The sequence below is a fragment of the Emys orbicularis genome, chromosome 4, assembly GCF_028017835.1.
Source record: "Emys orbicularis isolate rEmyOrb1 chromosome 4, rEmyOrb1.hap1, whole genome shotgun sequence".
Lineage (NCBI taxonomy): Eukaryota > Metazoa > Chordata > Testudines > Emydidae > Emys > Emys orbicularis.
The window spans coordinates 151531273-151554232 of record NC_088686.1 but is presented as its reverse complement, the minus strand read 5'-3'; the positions used below and the strand labels follow the sequence as shown (position 1 = coordinate 151554232).

Genomic DNA, 22960 nt, shown 5'->3' with positions numbered 1-22960 from the left:
TCTTTTCTGAACCCTTTCCAATTTTTCAACATCCTTCTTGGAGACGCCAGAAGTGGGCGCAGTATCTAGTCATGGTCTCGCTAATGCACAAAGTAACACCACCTCCCTTCTCCAAGTTGATAGTCCCGGCTTATACAGCCAAGGTTTACATTTGCCTTCTTGCCTACAGCATTGCCCTGGCAGCTCATGTTCAGCTGATTATCTACCATGAGCCTGAAGCCCTTTTCAGTGCTGCTGCTTTCCATGACCCAGTCCTGCCTCTGTCACCATCTGACCTATGCCTAGATGCCTGACCTTGCATTAGACCATGTGAAAACAGACGTTCGAAGCAGTCGACACTGTGCTGGTGAGCCCTGTGAATGTGACCCAACATTGGAGCCCAAGAAATGCTGCCACAACGTTAACATGGGCTTTCACCAAAACGTTACCTGCCCTTGGCTGGCTTAGACAAGAATGGCCCCTCATGTGAACAGAGCCCATCCTCACAGCTCTACCACAGACCCAGAGTTTTACTGGAGAGATCTACACCCCAGTCTCAGGATGGAACTGGGGTTTCACGTCTACCCCCATGATGAAATGAATCTTCTTCTCTAGGGCCATGTCTACACTAGCACTTATGAATAAAACACCCCCCTCCCCGAGCAACATAAGTTTTGCTGGTATAAGCTACTTCTTTGAGTTGTTCAGGCAGAATCTCAGGGTCGCAGGGACAGAAAGGAGAGTTAGCAGCACAGTTATTCTCCCACTCACACCGCAGTGGCTCACCAGTGTGATTGGAAGCCACAATCCCCTCCTTGGTTATTTTTTTAGTGCAGATTTCATATACAGCCCCTTGATGGCCTTTCCCTGGACAGTTGAATGTGGTTGCATCAGAAATGGCCTTTCTTTGGCCCTTCGCACGATTCCTTAACCTGCTTGGGGGCAGCAGGAAGATAAATATCACTGCTTCTCTTCCAAACAATCTCCCCTTCGCCACCCCAACCCGCCTTGACTACTGTCTCCAGGATTTTACCAATCCCAATTAGCTCTCTGCAAATAACATGGACAATTTTAACACTCACAATGTAACAAATTTGACCTGAAGTTGCTATTGTGTGTTGTTTTTTAACCAGTGTGTCTACCCAATTTTTGTCCTCCCCGTCCAAATTGCTCTCCCTAGTCACAAGTAGGCTGGGCAGGTGGGGGGAAAGGGGAACGCATTCCAGTGGGCATGGTCCATTTGCACACTTCCCTTTAAGAGCTGAATTTTCCACTGCCAGGCTTCTGCTTTCTCTCTTTTCCACCTGTACAGCCACTCTGCCCTCCCCTAATGGCAAAGAACGGAATTGCAGGATGTAGGATGACTATTCATCAGGTCCCAGGGAGATTTCCTTGGGCCTTCTCTCTCCCATGCCGGCCAGTTCCCTGCCTGAAGACAACTAGTACATTTGCCCACCACAATAAAGTGAGCAGCTGCAGGGCTTACTCCACTGGCCTCCGCGTGGAGAAAGCGTTAAACCAGGCTGCTGGAGCCAGAAGGGACACAACAGGACCATAGAGGAAGTTCAGAGGAGCAGCATTTCCTGTGATGAGTCACTGCGGTGCAGAGGACTGATACAAAATTTCCTGCATCCACTTGTGTTCCACCGTGAGCAAAGCCCGAAAGCCCAACCTGAGGGGAGTCTGTACTAGCCAGCGGGGCTGTTGGGATTTGCCTGCTGACCCCCATCCTCACCAGAGATGGATCCCAGGACATCCCTCTACCTCGTGCTCAACTTCATTGCCTGGGGTGAGTTGTGTTATCCTTCCCTGCTGCTAACCCCCAGCCCAACCACACTGTTCTGTGGGCACCACCACCCCACAGCGATGGCCTCGTGGAAGGAGTGGGGAGCCCTGGTCCTGGTAGAGAGGTGTCTTCACCGCGCGGCCCTCCTGCCGGCTCAGCACCCATTGCTTCCCCGTGCTGGATTTTGGCAGAGTCCCAGGACTGGGAGGTCCATGGAGTCTGAACACTTCACTCACCCCAGGCTTGAGAGGTAGAAGGTGAAGCAGAGGGTGTCTGGCTCCCTGTCTTCTCCTCTTCCTCCCGCCTCTCACCCTGACCTTTTCCATGCACCTCTGCCTGGAATGACCTCCCTCTTCCTATGCACCCAGAGTTTCCCCTGTCCTCCAAAGTCATCCGAACTCCTCACTTTATGCTTGGGAGGAACTCCCTGTAAACATCCACAAAACCGCCTCCTTGTCCTCCTTCAAAATTCTCCCCTGCCATGGCAGCTACAAAAACTTGACATCAGTCATGCCGCTGGCCTGCTGAGACCCCTGCCCAACCTGCTGACTAATATGGTCGCATTATTTCCTTGCACTCCTCCGTACGGCTGCAATCAGCTCTTGCCCTAGGTTGTAAGCTTTTGGGGCAGGGCTGTCTGCTTGTTCTTTGTACAGAGCCTAGCGCAACGGGGTCTTGGTCCATGAAGAGGGCTCCGAGCCGCTCCCGTAATATACAACAAAGAGTCCTGTGGCACCTTATAGACTAACAGACGTATTGGAGCATAAGCTTTCATGGGTGAGTACCCACTTCGTCAGAGGCATAAAGTGGGTATTCACCCATGAAAGCTTATACTCCAATACGTCTGTTAGTCTATAAGGTGCCACAGGACTCTTTGTTGCTTTTTACAGATCCAGACTAACACGGCTACCCCTCTGATACTCCCGTAATATAATTAATCATAATAATAAAAGCACCAGTGGGATTAATCTGCCACAGAGCCAGGGCTGGCCCAGGTTCAGCACCCCCTTCTGGAGCAAAAGGGGGAAGCAGTGTGCCGACGGATTCAGGTCCCACTCTGCTTGCTGGGCAGCACAGCTCTTCACTGCCACAAGTTAGCTCCAAATAATGTGGTTCATATTATTTTAATTTCCTCTCACCCTAAACTCTTCTCCATTCCCTTCTTCCTTGGGTCATGATGGATTCTTCATCACTGGCCATTTCAAAATCAAGATTGGATGCTTCCCGAGAGATCTGCTGTAGGAATTATTTGGGGGCAGTTCTCTGGCCTGTATTATCTAGGTGGTAACACTAGATATCACCATGGTCTTTTCTGGCCTTGACAGCTATGAATCTTGTCTGTCACCACCGTTTATGTTTGTCCCATGTAGTTTTTAAGCAAGGGACCCCTTCTTTTTCATTCACTGTAAAGCACCAAGCAAAATGCTGCTGCTGTATTAATAATTATTGTGCATGAAAAACCACTATTGATAAATGAAGCAATCAGTGAAAATCATTAACAGTTATAGCAACCCCTAGATCACTCTTCTCCCTGCATGAGGGTATTGATACTGCTATGGTGGTGCCACCAGATGGTGCTGTTACACACAATCTTAGCATGTGAGCCAGAGTACAGTCTTGGCAGACATAGTCTTGTTAGTTTTGTAATCCAATTTATTTTTGGGGGGCAACTGTTGCAAAGGGCAGGAGGATTTGTTGCTCCCTGGGAACCTGGCACTGATGCATGGGCTGAGATCACTAACAGAGGGGCTTGAATGTGTGCTGTTTGTGACCACCTCTGTTCCAGGACTGGTGCATAAAATGTAAATGAACAAGGTGCACTAAGAAACTACTCAGAGTCCATGTCACTGATTTCTCCTGCAATGAGCAATTGGTATAATACTTACCTGCCTTTGGGACCAATGCATGAAACATGTTGCACTGATGTTTTATTCTCTCTTGCATGCTCATTGCACTTGTGGTTCCCGATCTTGACACCAGGTGCCTGCTCCCAGGAGAACTGTCTCTGCGCCCGTGGCTTTTGTTACGAGGGCTGGGTGCAGTATCAAGACGCCTGCTATAAGGCTGTGAAGGAACCGATGAAATGGCCTGAAGCTGAGGCAAGTCTGAATGCAGGGAGGTAGCATGGCCTAGTGGAAAGAGCCCCAGCCTGGGACATAGGAGAGTTGGATTCTATTCCCAGCACTGGTTTGCTGGGTGACCTAGGGCAAGTCACTCCCCTCGCCGTGCCTCAGTTTCCCAATCTGTAAAATGTAAAGATACTGACTTTGTAAAGTGCTTTGAGATCTTGTAACAGTGCACGGCCTCTGCTCCTATCTTTCTCTGAGCGCCCAGAGCACTTGGAGAGGCTCTGCTTGGGAACACCACGTGTAGTTGATTTACAGCAGTGATCACCAACCCATCGAATGTGATCGACTGGTCGATCCTGGAGCCTGTGCCAGTCGATTGCAATCTCTGGGCCGCTAAAAGTCCTGCGGTGCAGTGGGGCTTAGGCAGGCTGCGTGCCTGCCGTGGCCCCACACTGCTCCCAGTAGCAGCTGGCTGCTGGCACGTCATTGTGGCCCCTGGGGGAGGGAGAGAAGGCGGCTCCACAAGCTGCCCTGCCCCCAGCACTGTCTCATAGACTCATAGACTCATAGACTTTAATGAGACCAATTATGAGACTCATAGACTTTTAAGGGACCAATATGGTCATCTAATCTGCCCTCCCACATGATGCAGGCCACAAAAGCTGACCCACCCACTTTCCCTTAACTCAGCTGTTGAAGTCTCCAGATCGTGATTTAAAGACTTCAAGTCGCAGAGAATCCTCCAGCTTGCGACCCCTGCCCCATGCTGCAGAGGAAGGCGAAAAACCTCCAGGGCCTCTGCCAATCTACCCTGGAGGAAAATTCCTTCCCGACCCCAAATATGGCGATCAGTAGAACCCCGAGCATACAGGCAAGAATCTCCAGCCGGACCCTCATTTTACCAGCGATGGCACGTTATTGCCTAATTGACTAAAATTGCGTTATCCCATCAAACCATTCCCTCCATAAACTTATCTAGCCTAATCTTAAAGCCAGAGAGGTCTTTCGCCCCCACTGTTTCCCTCGGAAGGCTGTTCCAAAATTTCACCCCTCTGATGGTTAGAAACCTTCGTCTAATTTCAAGCCTAAACTTCCCCACAGCCAGTTTATATCCATTTGTTCTCGTGTCCACATTAGTACTGAGCTGAAATAATTCCTCTCCCTCCCTGGTATTTATCCCTCTGATATATTTAAAGAGAGCAATCACATCCCCCCTCAGCCTTCTTTTGGTTAGGCTAAACAAACCGAGCTCCTCGAGTCTCCTTTCATAGGAAAGGTTTTCCATTCCTCGGATCATCCTAGTGGCCCTTCTCTGTACCGGTTCCAGTTTGAGTTCATCCTTTTTAAACATAGGAGACCAGAACTGCACACAGTACTCCAAATGAGGTCTCACCAGTGCCTTGTATAACGGAAGCAGCACCTCCTTGTCCCTACTAGAAATACCTCGCCTAATGCATCCCAAGACCGCATTAGCTTTTTTCACGGCCACGTCACATTGCCGACTCATAGTCATCCTGCGGTCAACCAGGACTCCGAGGTCCTTCTCCTCCTCCGTTACTTCCAACCGATGCGTCCCCAGCTTATAACTAAAATTCTTGTTAGTCATCCCTAAATGCATCACCTTACACTTCTCACTATTAAATTTCATCCTATTACTATTACTCCAATTTACAAGGTCATCCAAGTCTCCCTGCAGGATATCCTGATCCTTCTCCGAATTGGCAATACCTCCCAACTTTGTGTCATCCGCAAACTTTATCAGCCCACTCCTACATTTGGTTCCGAGGTCAGTAATAAATAGATTAAATAAAATCGGACCCAAAACCGAACCTTGAGGAACCCCACTGGTGACCTCCTTCCAACCTGACAGTTCACCTTTCAGTACTACCCGCTGCAGTCTCCCCTTTAACCAGTTCTTGCAGGAACCGGCCAATGGGAGCTGTGGGGGTGGCGCTTGTGGTCATGGGCAGTGCACGGAGACCCGCTGTCCCCCTCCCCCCAAGGGGCACAAAGAGATGTGCCAGTAGCCAGCCACTACCGGGAGCCGCCTGTGGTAAGTGCCTCCTGGACGGAGCCTGTACCTTGTACCCCCTCCTACACCCCAACCCCCTTCCCCCCGGCCAGAGCCCCTCCTGCACCCAAACTCCCTCCCAGAGCCCGCACCCCTCACCCCCTCCCACACCCCAATCCCCTGCACCCCCTCGTGCATCCCAACTCCCTGCCCCAGGCTCAGCCTGGAGCCCCCTCCCACACTCTGAACCCCTCAGCCCGTCCAGAGCCTGCACCCCTCCTGCACTCCACCCCAACCCCCTGCCCCAGCCCAGAGGGAGGGAGGAATGGAGTGAGCAGGATGGGGCCTCGGAGAAGGGGTGGGGCCTCGGGGAAGGGGTGGGGTAAATCCTGGGTTGATCTTAAATTCAAAGTGTGATCTTGAGTGTAAAAAGGTTGGAGACCCCTGATTTACAATGTTCCCCCCTCAGCTGTTCAGCATAGTGCACCACCTTATCTGCAATAGCACATACTCCTCAGCCCCTTAGAGCAAGGCCTGGAGAGGGAGGAGCGCTCTCCCTCAGAGATCTCTCCTGGGACTAATGCTGAAGGTGCGTCTACACTGCGATTAAAAACCCCACTGCACTGTGTCGCTGAGCCCAGGTCAGCTGACTCGGGCTCATGGGGCTAAAAATAGCTTTGTAGCTATTCGGGCTTCCCAGAGTTTCAGAGCTGTCCGGCTGGTGGAGCCTGAACGTCTACACTGCCATTTATAGCCCCGTAGCCGGAGCCCCAGGCGTGCAAGTGAGCTGAGCTGGGCCAGCCACGGCCATGCTGCAGGTCTTTGATTGCAGCGCAGACACTCTCCCCTGGCACTTCCTTCCTGGGCCTCCTTAGCCCTGTAGCTGTCTGCAGCCCACCTCTGATCTGTCACTGAGGCACAGCTTCGCCCCTCCGCTTTAATTGGTGCTGCAGTGGTCAGAGTGCTGGTACAGCTGCTGTCGCCCAGCGCTCTGGCCCAGATCAGCTGATGAGAAGCACTTTACAAGAGCTAGGGACTATTAACAGCTGGGCATATTTGCTGAGCAGGGAGAGAGGCAGGGGACAGGAAATGCTCTGGAGGGCACATTACTAAGGGCTGGATTCTGGCCAGCCACGGGTGGCGCTGTACGTGGTTCCCTTGAGATCAGTGGCCCTGTCGGTGGAGTGGGCTCCTAGGCAGCGTCTGTTCAAAGGGGTCCACTGACGTCTCTCATTAAATCCTGAGCCATGTGAGTGAATCTGCCCCTTGAGCAGCTGGTGTGACTCCTGCTAGGGAGAATGTTGGAATCCCTCCTCTGCCACACGAACAAGTCTGGGGGAATTTCCCAGCCTTCCAGATGGCCTCTGTTCACCTCCTCTAAATATTCCTCTGATGGCCATTATTGCCCTCCCACCGAGATCTCTGTATCCATAAGCTTATATTCAGCTCGAGGGCATTTCTCTGTGGGCGTGTCTGTCGATAAGGTGATAACACTTGAACGCCGCATGCCATCTGTTCCAAAACGTCAGGGAACCTTCTAGGCATCGATGCCTAGAGTTCTATTGATCTGGGGGGAAATCAGAAAAAACAAAAAGGGGGAAATGGAGGACGCCGGTCCGGTTTTTGCCATCTGGTTAGCAGAGCAGGTAGCTACAACCACCTCTCTCATTGTTGGTGGATGGCAGCCATTAACACCTTCTGGCATAACACAGCCCCTGACCTGAGCTCTGCCTGTCCTCCCAACAGACTTTTCAAATGTTGACACTCTCAGGTTGTGTCTACACCAGGAGCAGCGGAAGCTCTCTAAAAGGGGGGGGGGGGGGGGGCAGGTGCCTGAATCATGGCCCCGCCCACCACACTGCCCCTTCCCCAGAGACCCCGCCTCTGTGCTGCCCCTTCCCCCACTAGGCCACACCTCCACATCGCCTCTTCCCTCACTTTTAAAAGTGGGGGGGGCATATCCCCTTGCCCCCCCCATTCTGGCACATGCTATAATGGCACAACTGCAGCTGTGCTGCTCTAGCGTAGACACTTACTACAGCCACGGGAGGGGTGCTTTTGTCCCCGCAGCAAATGGACCAGTCCCCTCCCTGTGGGGGAAACCAAGGTGTGAGACGCTAAGAGACTTGCCCAAGGCCACCTGGTGAGTCTGTGGCAGAACTGGGAATTCAGTCCATCTCTCTTGAGGGCTAGCCCACTGCCTCAACGACCAGACCACCCCCCTTCTCTAGGGCCCTGACCCACTGATGTCAACAGGCGTTTTTCCATTGATATCTAAGCGTTTCGGGTCAGGCGCGCTGGTTGCAGCCTTGTGTGATTTGTCCTTGCGGTGCCTTTTCAGGTGGCGTGTCAAAGCCACGGCAAGAATTCCCATCTGGCCTCCATCCACAGCGCAGAGGAAAATGACTTCATCTTTCACCTGATGGGCAAGCCGCTGGATTACACTAAAGGGCAGGCCTACTGGATCGGCGCACATGACACTTTCAAGGTAGCTCCTGCCTCACCCGTCTGGCACAGCCCACAATCAGAGCAACTGCAACTTCAGAGCAATCGCCAGGGATGGAGGGTCAGACTGGCATTTCCACTTATACCAGGGGGACATCGTGGGGTTGAGGGCAGAATTTGGCTCCCTGTGTCTTACATTGTGGGCTTGTTATTTCAATCTGATGTAGAGCAAAGAGTGTTTGCCTTGTTTAGGCCCCAGGAGTCCTCAGTTCTATTCCTGGCTTTGCTGCTGGGGTGGCTTTAGGCAAGTCCCAGCCTCTCCTTGTGCCTCAGTTTCCCCATCTGTAAAATTCGGGTAACGCTACTGACCTGCTTTGTGAAGTGTTGTGAGCTCTACTAATGAAAAGTGCTAGAGAAGAGGTAGGTGTTACTGTCCCTCAGCTGCAAAGCATGCTGGGATACAGGGCGTAGAAAAGGTGCAGTGGAAACTACAGCTGTTTTGTCACCTCCGCACTCCAGCTGACGTTCACTCTCCAAGAACCAGGTCTGAGCTTGGGGAGAGCTGGGGCTGGGCGTGGTGCGGCTGCTGCAAGTGGGGAAGGTGTGCTGGGATCTGGTAGAGGCTGGTGCCATCCCAAAGTGGAGGTGACGCTGGCACATGACGGTGAACTCGGTGCCAGCTTAGGGCTGCGGGTGAGGGTTATGACAGAGCTGATTCCAAGCCAGGTCGGCGCTGCTCACTCTGCCAGCCCCACAGACAGAAGGATGGCCCAGCACTTAGGGCAGCGCACGGGGACTTGGGAGTCCTGGGTTCAGTTCCTGGGTCTGCCACTGTCTCCCTGTGTGACCTTGGCACAGTCACTTAATCTACCCTGTGCTGAGTTCCCCTATCTGTAACCCGGGGCAGACCCTTCCCCACTCCCCGGGGTGGTGTGAGGCTGACGCTGTCAGTGCTGGAGAGGGCTGCAGTGAGGAAGAGGCCTCCACAGCTGGGATATTAGGTGCTAGAGACAGTGCTGATCCCTTAGTGGCTATTGCTCCATCTCCTCTCCCCGCAGCGCTCCTGGCCCCCGGTTCAGTCACTAACACTGTCACCCTTTCTCTAGGAGGGGTCTTTCATGTGGACGGATGGTTCCAAATACAATTTCCGGGCATTTCCTGCAGACCAGCCCGATGGTCTCCCGGGAGAAAACTACCTGGGCTCTTGGACCCTGGAAAACGGTGGGAGCTTTGTCCTGGGGCTGTGTGTTGGGGGAGGGGGAGCAGATGCTTGGTGGCTCGGTTTGGTCAGGGCTGGCTCATTATCTCGACCCCCTGACTCTCACCAGAAGAACATTGCCCAGATTCAGTTCCTGCTGGTTGGCTGCACCATCCGATCAAATCATTGAGCTGTCTGGTTTGGTCCCCTGCCCTAGCAGCTCAGTCCACTGACCTACCTACCTCTGCCTCTGACTGTGGCTTACGCCAAATGCTTTGGAGGAACACAACCCCTGCCTCCCCCCCTCCAAAACCAGCCCAATCCAAACAAAATCCCTCCCTAGTGGCTGGCCAGTTTCCTGGGGAAAGCCCTCCCCAATACACCCCGATCAGTGCCAGAGGACTGACAACTCCAATGCATTATGACCCACTTTCAAAGTGAACTCCACAAACGGAACAGTGTGTGATCACCTCGGGCTGGGAGCAGCTCCGGCCTGCCCCATGTGCCGTCAGGTCTACCAGAGCTACGTGGGTGCAAAGAGGGGAGGCCTGCGGGGGTGAAGCAGGGTCCCCCCCGATTTGCTGCTTGGCTTGTACTGAGCATGCTCACACAGACTGAGCATGCTCAGAAACACTACTGAAGCCAGCTGCCCTCACTCCGTCCCCTCCCACTATTGGCAGGCATGGGTCACCCAGTTACACCAATTTGCAATGGAGAAATTGATGACCCAAGATGCAAGGCGGCAATGGACCAGGGCAATATTGCTCTCAACCTTTCTTTTCATGCCTCATCTAAGTTCCCATTAGTGTTTTCCAGTATCTATCTATCTAGCTATCTATCTATCCCCATACACCCCCTCTATCTATCTATCTATCACCCCAGTCTAGACTGTACAGATGCCTGCACAGGTAGAGAGCTCACATTAGCTCTCACATGCAGATGACTTTCCTAGTCATGGAAGTGCCCGTTCCTGCCAGCGGGCGGTTTGTTCCTGGATTGATTCCTTCTGACTCCGTCTCTTTTAGGCTTCGTCACCTGGAACGACTATGGCACCAACTGGACCTTCCCGTTCGTTTGCAAATACACCCTGCGGAACAGGTACCATCCAGCGTCACTCCCACCAGGGCGGGCTATTCTCCGGACAGGCGAACTCTAGCAGTGGCTGATGGTGTCCCGGTGACTGTTCGGGCACCCGCGGGGCCCGGTTGTTGTTTATATTGCAGTTGTGCTCAGACTGGGCCAGCCACTGTACAAACACGTAGGAAGACACAGTCTCTGTCCCAGTGAGCGCCACATACAGCGATGGCAGCGTCCTGCCTGCACACCGCCTGCTCGGGAAGAGACGGCTCTGGGGAGCTTAGTCTCCAGGGCTCCTCTGGCCCATGGGTGGGTGACTCCTGTGAGACGGGCACCTTCCTCCCAGGCTGAGATCCACAGGAGCACCTTTAGTTACTGCTGACCTGAAACTGGCCATACTGGCACTAGAGCCTTAGATGGGAAAGGCCCCGTATCCCCTTCCCTGACCCCCTAAACCCACCAGGACCACTTCCCTGGGACCACATTGGAGCTAGCACCCCATACAGGGCAAAGGCCCCATGTCCCATCCCCTGAGCCAGCTAGTGCCCCACCCTGGGGCCAGATCAGAACTGGCGCCCCTAGAGAGAAAAGGTCCCATCCACATCTGGGCACCACAACCAACAGCCGTTTCTCTTCCTCTTTTGCATGGGCAATGCCTGTTCCCGCAGCTTCAGGGACCAATCCTGGTAACAGGACGTGGTGGAAGACGCGGCCTGTATCCTGCAGTGGAGGCTGTGTCACCTTCCTGTGCTGTAGCTTCACATCTGGAACCAATTACTGCTGTGTCCTTATCCCGTCTTTTGTGTCCCGGGTAGAACTGGGCAAATAACAGGTTTGGGGGTTTGCTGGGAATTCTGAAAAACTGGGAGGGGAAAAAAATGTGCAAATGGAGAAGTGGGGGAATCATTTTGCACCAAACAAAAATTTTGTTTTGATTGTGACCATTTAAAAACTCTTGTTTGCTTGTTTGTTTTTAATCAGACTAAAGGCCATTTAAAAAGGAAAAGTAGTTTCAGACCAAACACACCAAAGGTTTAGATTTGTTCTGGGTTGGTTTTTAGTTTTGGCCGATACACTTTAGTGAAGCCAAAACAATTCACCAAATGATTCGGTTTCACCAAACCTGCATTTTTCACCGGAAAAGGGGCTGGTCTGAAAAGTGTCACCCACCTGTATTCCCCCTCGGTCCCAGCTGGCGGCTCCTGCTGGGAGCCACTTTCCAATGGGAACCCGCAGCAGGCCGGAGGCCGGGGGAACAAAGGTCACAGTCTCTTTGGACTCCAGAGCCACCCAGCTGTACACTGCGCTCTCACTGGCAAGGCATCATTCAGCGATTCTGCTCATGCAAATCTGCTTAGAGAGCTCCTTGCTCTGATCCCTGCTTCTCTTTCTCCCGCCTCTTCCTCCTGCTTTATACATGTACCTGCTCATTCCTACAAATGTTCTGGGCCAAAACAAAATGATCAATAAAAAAGCTGCGCGCCCAGAGAACGAATGTAGTAGTCATTGTACAGCGCCTGGCACAGTGGGGACCTGGCCATGAGTGGGAGGGGTAAGGGCAGCAACTTGTGGGGAAAGGTGTATAAAACCACGGCAGCTTTGCCAGGTGGAACGCTCGCTCGCAGTGTTGCCTTGGGGATGAGTCAAGGTTCCAAATTTCCTCTTGACTCTCTGAGATTTCAAGGGACGGGGCGATTTCTCCCCTCTCCCCCGGCTGAATTCCCCATCTCAAGTCACCAGCACGACCCGACAGGGCTCTGCTGAATCCCCGAGGTGGAATTGCTCTGACAAGCATTGGGCTGTGTCCACTCTTGACCATAACCACAATGGACTGAACCCCAGAGCCCTTCTCCAGCCAGTGACACTGGGGGGTTTCCCTGGCTAAGGGCTGTGTGAAATCTGCAGGCCCAACCCTACAGCCTCATGTTACGAGGTGCCCCGTATGGAGACTCTTCTCCTGCGGGGAGGCAGCGTTTGCTCCACGGCAGAAAAATGAGGGGTTCATCCCCCTCAGCCCACCTGGATCCCCAGATCCCGCGTGGATCAGGCCCTTGGAAGACTACAGCTGACTTGATGCAGCGTATAAGTTCTGCCAAGGGGGGAACAGCCCAGGTACCGAGGGGCTCTCTATCCTGGAGGAGAAAGGCAGCACATGACACACTCGAGTTAGAAACAAGGCACGGATGTTTGCCAGGCTGGGTGAGTAACCCTGGGCACAGCCTGCAAGGGAAGGGGGGCCTTCAAACCCAGCCGGGAGGCCTTGGGGGAAGACGCTTCAGCCAGACAGTCGTTACTGGGCGCAGGGCAGGGGGAAATGGGTGAACTTTAAGGGCCTGCGATATACAGGAGTTCAGACTCGATGATCTGATGATCCCTTCAGGCCTTAAACTCCATGAGCCTCCGCAAGGCACTGCACACTCAGGCTCGGCCGGGCAGGTCTGTGCTGGATCTTGGGCTCCTACGGCTCCGCTCCAGGCCCCTGACAGCCAACAGAGGGACACCTCAACCGGCATCTGCCCCCTAAGGGGCACTCAGAAAAGTCAATGCGGTCTCTGGAGCAGTCTCCAGGGAGCAGGTGGGGAGTGATTTTTGCCCAGAGTGGCACCTCCTGCTGGCTATCTTGGGGATTAGCACTGCAAGTCGGTAGCCCCTCTCCTGACGTGCCTTGCCTGCCATCACGTCTGCTCTTGGGTCCACGTCACACCAAGGACTGTGGTATCCTGTGAGTCCCTATCTGTGCTCCCCCATTCCGGGGGCCCGGCAGTCAGCTGTCCAGTCACTTCCCAAGTGGCGAGTGGGGGGACTCAGACCCTGAACGTAAGGGTGCTGGGGGACCCAGTGGGGCAAGTGAAAGATAAACTAGCCATTGCAAAGAGCAGAGGACACCTCACATACCAGAGGGAAACGTTTAGCGATGATATGCAGGCCCAGGCAGACGTGTGTCTCCTGTTGAGGGAGGCAGAAAGAGAAAGGGATGAGCTACAGATGCAGCTTAGGCAGCTGCAGGGTAGGAGATGCCCAACACCCCGAGGGATGCAGTCTTGAGCGGGAGGGTGTGTGATGGGGTGTCTACCGCACACAGATGTAAAAGGGGTTAATCCTGCATGTGAGCAGTGGAGATGGGTCCTCCAATCAGCCTAGAGAGGCTGCGTTGGGCGCAGGCAATCAAGGAAGGGCTGCAGGGAGCGACCAATCAGAGCCCAGCAGGCTCACATAAAAGAAGCCCCTGGGCCAGAGCTGGTCAGTGGCTGCTGGGAGCTTGAGGAGTCAGGACTGTGTCTCTAGCAGGCGGAGAGCCCTGCGGCACCATGGGCAGAGCAGTGCTGGCAGGGACCGGGGGAGCGAGAGGGAACTCCCAGCTGGCAGCTAGGACTGTGGCCCTGAGGTAAGAGTGAAGAAGGTGCTGGGGTCGCGGGGAAGTGGCCCCGGAAAATGTGCTGAGCAGTTGGAGGGGGCGAAGCATGTGGCTGCCATCTACAGGGTCCCTGGGCTGGGACCAGGAGTAGTGGGTGGGCCTGGGTCTCTCCCCTGCCCCACCGGGGAAGCAGCTGGACTGTTAGGCTGGGATACTAACCCCGGAAGGGGGAACACGGATGGTGACATGGCTGAAGGGCTGAGTTGCAAAGAGGGTGTTGTGGTTCCTGAGGCGGCGAGGGGGGCTGCAGGCAGATGCAGTGACGCTGTGCAAGCTGCAGACGGGGGCGGCCTCAAGCTCCACCCCAGCATGACCAGGAGGTGCCAGTCTGGCGGCGAGTGATGTGCCCCGAAACACGCCCATCCCAGAGACAGCATCCCTCCAAGGGCTTGTGGCTTTGCATCCTGACACCCTGATGTGTCGGTAGCTGCGCTGGGCACCCGTAGCCTTGTGCTTCACTGTCCTGTTCTGGGCACCTCGTTCCTGCTGAGGTGTTTGCCTCAGACAGGTTGCCAGCCAGCCTCACCCGGGACTCGGACCCTTCCTGGCCCTGCAGGATGGGGTCACCGCAAGGTGGAAGCTGGCCCAGTGTTTGCAGGGCTGGCTTGGTGCTGGGAAGCGAATGGCGGTGCTTCCCCCGGGGCTGTGGTACTCACCACAAAGTGTCAGCCCAGAGCAACAGGCTGGGGGCACAAAGCCCCACTAAAGACTGTGGCCACAAACTTCTTTGGAGGAAGAAACTGCACCACAGGATGTTCATTTTACCAGGGTTGGCCCTTTGGCCCGAGCCATTAGCTGATGTTTGGGGCCTTCTTTCTGTTACTATGAGCAGTCTATGAGACGAGTCAAGTCTATTCTTTGTTGCATCTTGCGTATCTCCAAAGAATGCACACACAGTCCTGACAGCAGCAGGCAGCTTCGTTGCCAGAAATCCCCACGCCTGCCTCTCCAGCGGGCTCTCTGCCCAAGAATCCCAGCAGGTCCTTCCTCTCAGGGCCACGCTCACTTCTGGCTTTCTCTGTCTCCAGCACACACACGCTTCAAAACCAATTACCCAGCCCCTGTGTTTGCAACCAGGGAAACCCCTTGTTACAGGGACTGATCAGCTGCCTCCTGACTGGGTTTAAGAGAGGGCACCTGGGCTCTAGGCCAGTCCACTGGAAGCTGCCTGAAGAGGAAAGGAGAGACCCAGGAGAAGCAGGGGAGAGCTGCTAGAGAGAGGAGCAAGAACCCTGAGAGCTTTGGGCATTGAGCATGTAGCATTTTCCAGGCAAACCTGATTTCAGTTTCTGCGCTTCCTCCAGCTGTCAGGCCACTCAGAATCCTTCCCACCAATTGCCTCTAGCTGACCACTGTTGTGCACAGTGACGGAGCACAAGTAAGTGTGAAAAAATGTACGCATTTTTAAGAAGGCAAAGGGAAAAAAGAGGCTGTTCTATTATGTGGCTGGTGCTGTGGACTGGAATTCGGGAGATGTGGCTGCTCTTCTTGGCTCTTCTGCGACATCTTGGGCAGGTCACATCCCCTCTCTGAGCCTCAGTTTCCCCATTTGTGAAAGGGGGATGCTCATTACTTTGTGAAGTGCTTTGAAATCGCCTGAAGGAAAGTGCACCGTAAACACTAGAGATGACTCATCTGGTCTGCAGCCTTAACTGCAGTGCTCAGTCCCAGCTCTCAGGTTGGGAGGAGATGGACTCGACTAGATGGCCTGTAATTACAGGCTGCGATGCAATGATGCAAATACCCAAGGAGGCAGAGTTAAGGTTGTGCAGAGCCCCGTAGCTTTGGCATCTGCTGCCTTGTCAGCGCTCAATCTTAATGCAGTATTATTTTTTTAATGGAATGAATAAAATACATTCCCCATTAGGCCAGTCTGTGGAATGCTCCCTAGGGATCAGGGCTTGGGTAAAACAAATGGTGCTTGTATCCCGAAAGCTTTGGATTTCATCAGATACGTTGTTCGGTTTCGGGTCTGTCGTTGTCATCAGGGTCAGACAAGGCTCCCATTGTCTAGCGCATCACTCGTCGCGCTTCGCAGCCTTAATTCCCACCACAGGCTGAGCTGCAACAGCCACAATCAGACAAATGAAGAGACTTCTCAGTGCCTCTGTCTACACACCCTGCCCGTGTCCTGTTTCTAACAGCGTTCGGTTGGGACAATTGTTTATTACTCCACAATTATGAGACATAAATTGGGCCTTACCAAATTCACAGCCATGAAAAACATGTCGCAGACTGCGAAATCTGGTCTCCCCCGTGAAATCTGGCTATTGTAGGGTGGTCATGATATAACCACCCTTACTTCTGTGCTGCCTTCAGAGCTGGATGGTCGGAGAGCAACAGCTGCTGACTGGGCACCCAGCTCTGAAGGCAGCGCTGCTGCCAGCAGCAGTGCAGAAGTAAGGGTGACATGCTATTGGGGTTAGGGTGACCAGATGTCCCGATTTTTATAGGGACAGTCCTGATATTTGGGGCTTTTTCTTATATAGGCTCCTATTACCCCCCCCCCCCCCTCTGTCCCGATTTTTCACACTTGCTGTCTGGTCACCCTAATTGGGGTTCTAACTTGAACTCTGAATTTTAGCAGACATCCTTATCCAGGGCGACTTACAAACGTTACAGTTGTACAGTCCAATACTTGTGTATAGACTGTATGACCACATCCATAAAATTGGCTATTTATGCTGTGACCAACCGGCAAAAAATGTGTGGTTTCTCTGATTTTAAGTAGACCCTAATCATAAGTGAAGCTGTATTGTTACCAGTGTAATGATATGTACCTGCAGTATATTATTCAGGCATTCGATATCTCTTTGCACTTTATAGAGTTCCAAACAGGATGTGGGTCCTGGTAAACAAAGGTAACAAAGCCGGAATTCACACCAGGTGGAAGCCAATTTGTTTGGCACTAGTTGTGGCTGTTTCTTTCTGTGTATGAATGGTCAGAAGTCTATGGATCACCACCACCACTAGAAGGAGCTATTGTACTAATTTAGCATAATCCTGCTTTGTGCTACCAATGACACATCCCTGCACTGGTCTTCCACTTCCGGAGACCCAAGAAAGAAGCTGCAGCTGGGCTCGGTGAGGCGAGCTTAGTTCGTGCCCTCATTTCTGGACCGTTATTAAAAACCAAGGCGTGATTCCTGCTGCCTCATTGTCTTGCCAGCCCGTTTCCTCTCTCGCTCTCTTCCAGTCTCTCCACACTACAGCTGCAGCCGCCACGGCCAGTCACGGAGCCGGATCTATGCACTTTACCTGCAAGAGCAGGCTGGGAAATGCCTCCAAGAGCTGCAAGGAACCTACAGTCTCTAGCAGCTGAAGAGCTGTGGAGCAAGGTTCTTAGGCCCACGTCTTCACAGGTACTTCAGTGCCCAACTCCCATTGGTTTTAATGCAAGTTAGGTGCCTAAATACCTTTGAAGATCTAGGCCTTAGAATATCCTCCATCCATAGGCCTAGCAGCCGCTGTGACCTTTGCTAAGGAGCTCAATGGGGTTTTCTTGTGGCATTTGACTCTCTCGTGTAGTCCCGGTTGCAGCTGTTTTTACGTACACAAGGGCCAGGGTTCAAGCCCCAGTGGAAGCAGCTGAGCCCTGGCGCCAGAGCGTAAAAGCCAATGCTGCAACCTTCAGGGCTGCTTTCATGTCACTGGGGAAGATGGTTAGTGCCCACCCCTCTTCTCGGCCATCTTGATTCCCAGAGGCTCTTTCCCAGTGAAATGCAAGGGGGTAATGTTGCCTAGGGGATAGGGCACTTGACTGGGGCTGGAGAGACCTGGGTCTATGCTACTGGCTTCCTGGCCTGAGGTACGTCACTTCACCTCTTTGTGCCTCAGTTTCCTCGTGTGTATAACAGGGAGAATGATGCTGACCTGCTCTGGAAAGCGCTTTCAGATCTGCTGATGGTCAATACTCTATCGGAACCCCTGGCCTGTGCTGCCACTATGTGGCCACTGCCTTTAGCGCTCAGGCCACTGGCACTCTGGATTCCTGGGTGAGTCCAACAGGGATTCTCATGAATGCGGTGGGGCTACCCATCTGCCTCAGCTGCCCCCCAAGCTGGGTCTGCACCTCCCTCCCCCATCAGCAAGAATGTGCCAGCTGTGCGTCAGCACGGACTCCGAGATGGGGCACAGCTACTCCATGTCCTTCGGGGGGTTCTTCAGCTGCGTGACAGGGAACCCCCTGGCGGGGGCCCACCAAGGGACCGTGGATGACCCCTACCTGAAGCGCTGCCCGGCGGGGTTCAGCCAGCACCTGGCTCTGATCAGCGACGGCTGCCAAGTGGAGTACTGCGGCCAGTCTGCGATCTTCACCGGAGGGGCCCTGCCCCCGGCGCGGCTCCCTCCCTACACCCGCCATGACCCTGGTGGGCACTGACACCGTCCTGGTGACCAATGCCGACAGAGAGCGCTCCTGGGTCAAAGACACCCAGACCCAGATGTGGCGGCTCTAGGTGACCAGACAGCAAATGTGAAAAATCAGGACGGGGTGTGTGTGTGTGGGGTGGGTAATATGAGCCTATATAAGAAAAAGACCCAAAAATTGGGACTGTCTCTATAAAATTGGGACATCTGGTCACCCTAGGCAGCTCGGGGATCCCGCTGAGACGCGCCGTGCCGCAGGGCTGGATGGTGGAGGGGGCCTGTCGGGCAAGGAGACAGCCAGCGTCACGGTGGCCGTCACCACCGGCCTGGCCATCCTCATTGCCCTGGCTGTCTACGCTCCTGGCGGTACAAGGCCAGGGGTTACCGCACAGTGGAGGAGGGGCCGAGCCTGGCCCCAGACAGCTCCGTGTATGGCATCGCTGCTGAGCTGGGGGAGAGATGCCAGCAAGACCCGGAGAGCCAGACACGTTCATAGAATATCAGGGGTGGAAGGGACCTCAGGAGGTCATCTGCTGGGCAGAGACGAGATCCCTCCCCCCCAGCCTGTAGCTGTGTCCCCACGCCCCCACCGGCCAGCCCCCTGGAGCTAGAGATGTGTGTACACAGGAGTCAGGTCGGGGTAACCCTTGATCCCACCTCAGAGAGACGCTGGAGTGGAGCCAGGTGCTGTCTGTGCTCTGAACCACCCAGCGATTAGAGGCAGAGACAGGGAGGGCAACTCCCTGGCCTTCCCCCAGGGCCGACGTGTGGGGGTGGAATTAACCCGCAGGGCGGTGGGGAACAAGCAGCTTGTGGATGGGGGTTGGTTGAGATCAGGCTGGGGGTGGCTGTGACCCAGGCACTACCCAATTCAGGGATCACTCTAAATGCCCCCCCCCCCCCCCCCTACGGGCCAGCCCAGAGCTTCCCTGCCCCTTTCCTCTCCACACACCCCCTCCCACGAATCCCCCTCTGCCAATTCTCGCCAATGAGATGTGGGCCTCAATTTCTGACTCAGATTGGCCTAGCACCCAGCCCTTTTGGGGTGTCACTTTGGGCCCGCCCAGCCATGAGCCCCTTCCCAATGCCCAGGAGTAGAGGGAAAAGCATAACCAGCCAGGGGAGGAGCCCGGAGCTTCTCTCCAGGAGGGCAGGGTCGCAACGCTGAGGCGTCTGAATAGGGGAGGTCATGGATCTACTGGGAGGCGGCAGGGGGAGTTGAGCCCTCTGAGCCCCTAGCTACAGAGACACCCACCCTCCTATGCAGCGATGCCAGGGGGCTGACACTGAGGGACGGGGAAATACGTGCACTCTGTATTTCAGAGCTCCCATCCCCCCCCCAGGAACCCTGTCTGCAGCCTGCCTCTCCCCCTAATCCCTGGCACCCACTGCCCAGCCACACCGGCTTAACGCCCCTCGTCTCACCTATGCCCACATGACCCCACCGGGGGCGCTGTGTAGTTTGGGGTGTCTTTGGGGTCATCCTTCAACAAGGGGAACCTCCCCCCCACACACACACACCTCTCCTCCCCCTTTCTCTCATGCTACAGGCCCCAGACCTCCCTTCGCCCTCCTCTGCACGGAGATGGGTGCCACAGGGCTGCTGCGCTATAGCAGCAGATTGGCAGAGCACAGAGCTCCGTTCACAGCTCTGCGGCCCCACCACTGCCCCACATTACGTTCCCCAGCTGGAAAGCCAGGATGATGTTCACCCTGCGGGAGAGGGGGGTAGTAATGGATGGACAGACCTCCTTAGCACCCAGGGAGGCAGCACAAACCCCACTGAAAGCCAACGACCCTGCTCTTGGACAACCATCATGAGACACGAGGAGAGGAGCGGCCTTTGTCCATCCATAGGACGTTTTTCCAGCGTGCTCCCAGGGGGCACCCATAAAAGCAAGAACAAAAATGGTTCTAGGTTGTGTTCTATTGAAAATACCCCCCCTCACCCCCAATCCTCCCCCCTTAGCCTTGTCTGAGCGCGCACGGTCGGCTCACGTGCCATTAAGGACAGACGGCCTCCTAGGAACGGGATATAGAAAAGGAATCCAGTATCCGGAGTCAGCCACTACCTTCTCTCCGTAACCTCCGGCCGGTTACTACAAGAGATTAGAAAGATGCAGCTTTTCTCTTTTATTTCAGCCAGCAGTTAATGGCACAGGGGACAATGCATTAAAAAAAATTGTAAAAAAAAATGTACATAGTGTGTTGTAGTCTATGAAATCCAGCCTGTGTCTGGGGGGAGGGGATGGACAGATTCCTAGATCAAGAGGGTTTTTTCAATAGATTGGCCCTGCTCTTCCCTAGGGAAACAGCCCCAGGGTTTTAGGGGTCACTCCTAGTATAACCCACCCTGTTCTACCATTTGCTGAGCTCAGTCCTGCATTTAAACAGCCACCACGGGACATTAAATGGGCTTTGAGGCAGATGGGGGAGAGGAGAAAACCTGAGCATCTTTGGGGTAGAGGGAATTAAACACTCCCGGCTCAGAGGGGACATCGTCTCTGGCAGGTGAGGGGGGCAGGGCCTGCTCGGACAGACCAATGCAGAGAACCGTTTCAACTCAACTCACTGATACGTAAAGATCGTTGGCAGCGTTGTGGCAGGCATGCTGGTCCCAGATTATTAGCGAGAGCAGGTGGGCGAGGGAATCTCTCTTATGGGACCGACTTGTGCTGGTGAATGAGAATCAGACTCAATAACTCCCTCTCGGCCCTGGGTTGACTGTCCCCCTGGAAAGAAGGGGCTCTCGCATGACCACTTGCCACAAATGGGTAACAAAAGACACACGGACAGGCCCCGGTGACGCAGACAGCAAACGCCCTCCCGCCTGGTGGGAGAGCTCTCCGTTTATTAAATTGGCACATCCAGCCTACATGGGCAGGCAACACACCAGAGAGACGGGCACAGTGCACCGTTCACAAACAGAACACAATATACAGCAGGACACTGCCCCACCCCAGCCGCACACCCCGCATCCAACGCCACGAGGACACACAAAGACAGGGGAGGGATGACCCTTCCCATGGCCCAGCCTCCCTGCTCCACCCAGATCCTTCTGGAGAAAGTATAAAACCACAGTTAGAAATTAAACAAAAGCACAGCTGGAGGGCGGGGGGGGGGGGGGGGAGATCAACCCCCGCCCCTCCCTGGGAGGAACAATCACAGGGGCCTGTAGGAGACCCCTTCCAAGCCTCTTCCCCTATCCTAGAAACCAAGTCAGACTGGAGGCCACTCCTTGCTAGCACGGCGGGGTAGAAGGGCATGAGTAGAGGGTGGGTAATGTGTGACGATCTTACTGGCTAGGAGGGGGAATACGGGACTGGGGGGGTAGGCTGAGCACCAAGATATATTGGGAGGGGACGGAATATGGGACTCGGGAGGGAGCTGAGATAGACAGGGGGGGGGGATAGAGGATGGTGGGGAGGCTAGAGCAGGGAATCTCAAGGCTGGGGGGAGATCTGTGCAATTAACAGGATTCTCAGTTTGCTGGTGGTTCCCCCCCCAAAAAAATAATAATAATTTAGAAACCAAAAAATTTTGGCAACTCAAAGAAAAAAAGATTGTTTCAAGTTTAGAGCATTTTAAACATTTGTAAAAAAAAAAAAAAAAAGAAAAGAAAATGGAAAGCGATTTTGAAGCAAAAAAGCATTGTTTGCCTTGTAAAAAATCAAAATGTTTCATTTTTTAGTGTTTTTTTTCCTTTTGCCTAAAACAACCCAGCAAAGTGGACACAACATTTTGATTTCTGAATTTTTCACTGAAAAATGTTTTGGATGAAAATTTCCCCCCAGTTCTAGTTTGGGGGTAGGATTTCCCCCCCCCCCATCATTAGCGAGTGCTTGGGAAATACAGAAAAGGGGGGAGTCTTGGGGCACTGGCACCCCTGGGGACAAAAGGGGCTCAGAACAGGATGATCTCAGCCCCTCACAAAGGGAGGGGTTGCTGTGGCAATGAAGGGGGTTTCCAGGCAGTTTGGGACAGGATCAGCTCCTCAGCCATCCCAGCGAGGGGGCTGCTCTGAACTCTCCGGGGCAGCGTGAACAGGCCTTGTGAAGCCTCTGGGTTTCCCCTCCTCCTCTGCCTGCTCCTGCGAACCCCATCTGCAGCCAATCGCAACTTCTATCCCTCCCCATTCCTGCCTCACCTGCCCCCATCTCCTCTGCATCTGCTCCACAGGGACTTCACAAGGGCTGCAAGGGGAAAATCCTCAAGCCAGGAAAGCCCAAGGATCCAAAGACCTAAGCAACTAGACAGGAGAGGGTCAGGATCCCAGCAGGGAACCACCTCACCCACCCATCCCCAGCTCACAACAGGGATGGGACCTGGGGCATAGCCCATGGGACCCACCTCACTCACTAGCTGCAAAGAGGCCACTAGGTGGCAGCACCACAGAGGCCGAGCAGGGTTATGGATGCTCTATAGATTTTACTGGGCTCCTGTTTCCCCAACGTGGGGGCTAACCCCTGGCCAGGTGGGTTTCCAAGGCCTCCCATTGCTGCCAGCCAGAGACTATGGATCTTGGCATGGGAGGACTCAGAACTGCCCCCCCCACCCCCCAACAGCGCAGAGTCACACTAATGGGAGCGTGTGTATTTGTGCCCTTTCCCCA

At 54.0% G+C, this 22960-nt stretch overlaps 1 protein-coding gene across 1 annotated transcript; it reads left to right on the top strand.

The window, feature by feature from the left end:
* The first annotated feature begins 1588 nt into the window (after window positions 1-1588).
* On the top strand, window positions 1589-12056 carry LOC135877668 (regenerating islet-derived protein 4-like). The gene is made up of 6 exons (XM_065403197.1): window positions 1589-1768; window positions 3746-3864; window positions 8187-8333; window positions 9397-9511; window positions 10514-10586; window positions 11234-12056. Exons 1-6 carry the CDS (start codon window positions 1720-1722, stop codon window positions 11253-11255), a joined length of 525 nt encoding a protein of 174 aa, XP_065259269.1. The 5' UTR covers window positions 1589-1719; the 3' UTR covers window positions 11256-12056.
* Window positions 12057-22960: the final 10904 nt, after the last annotated feature.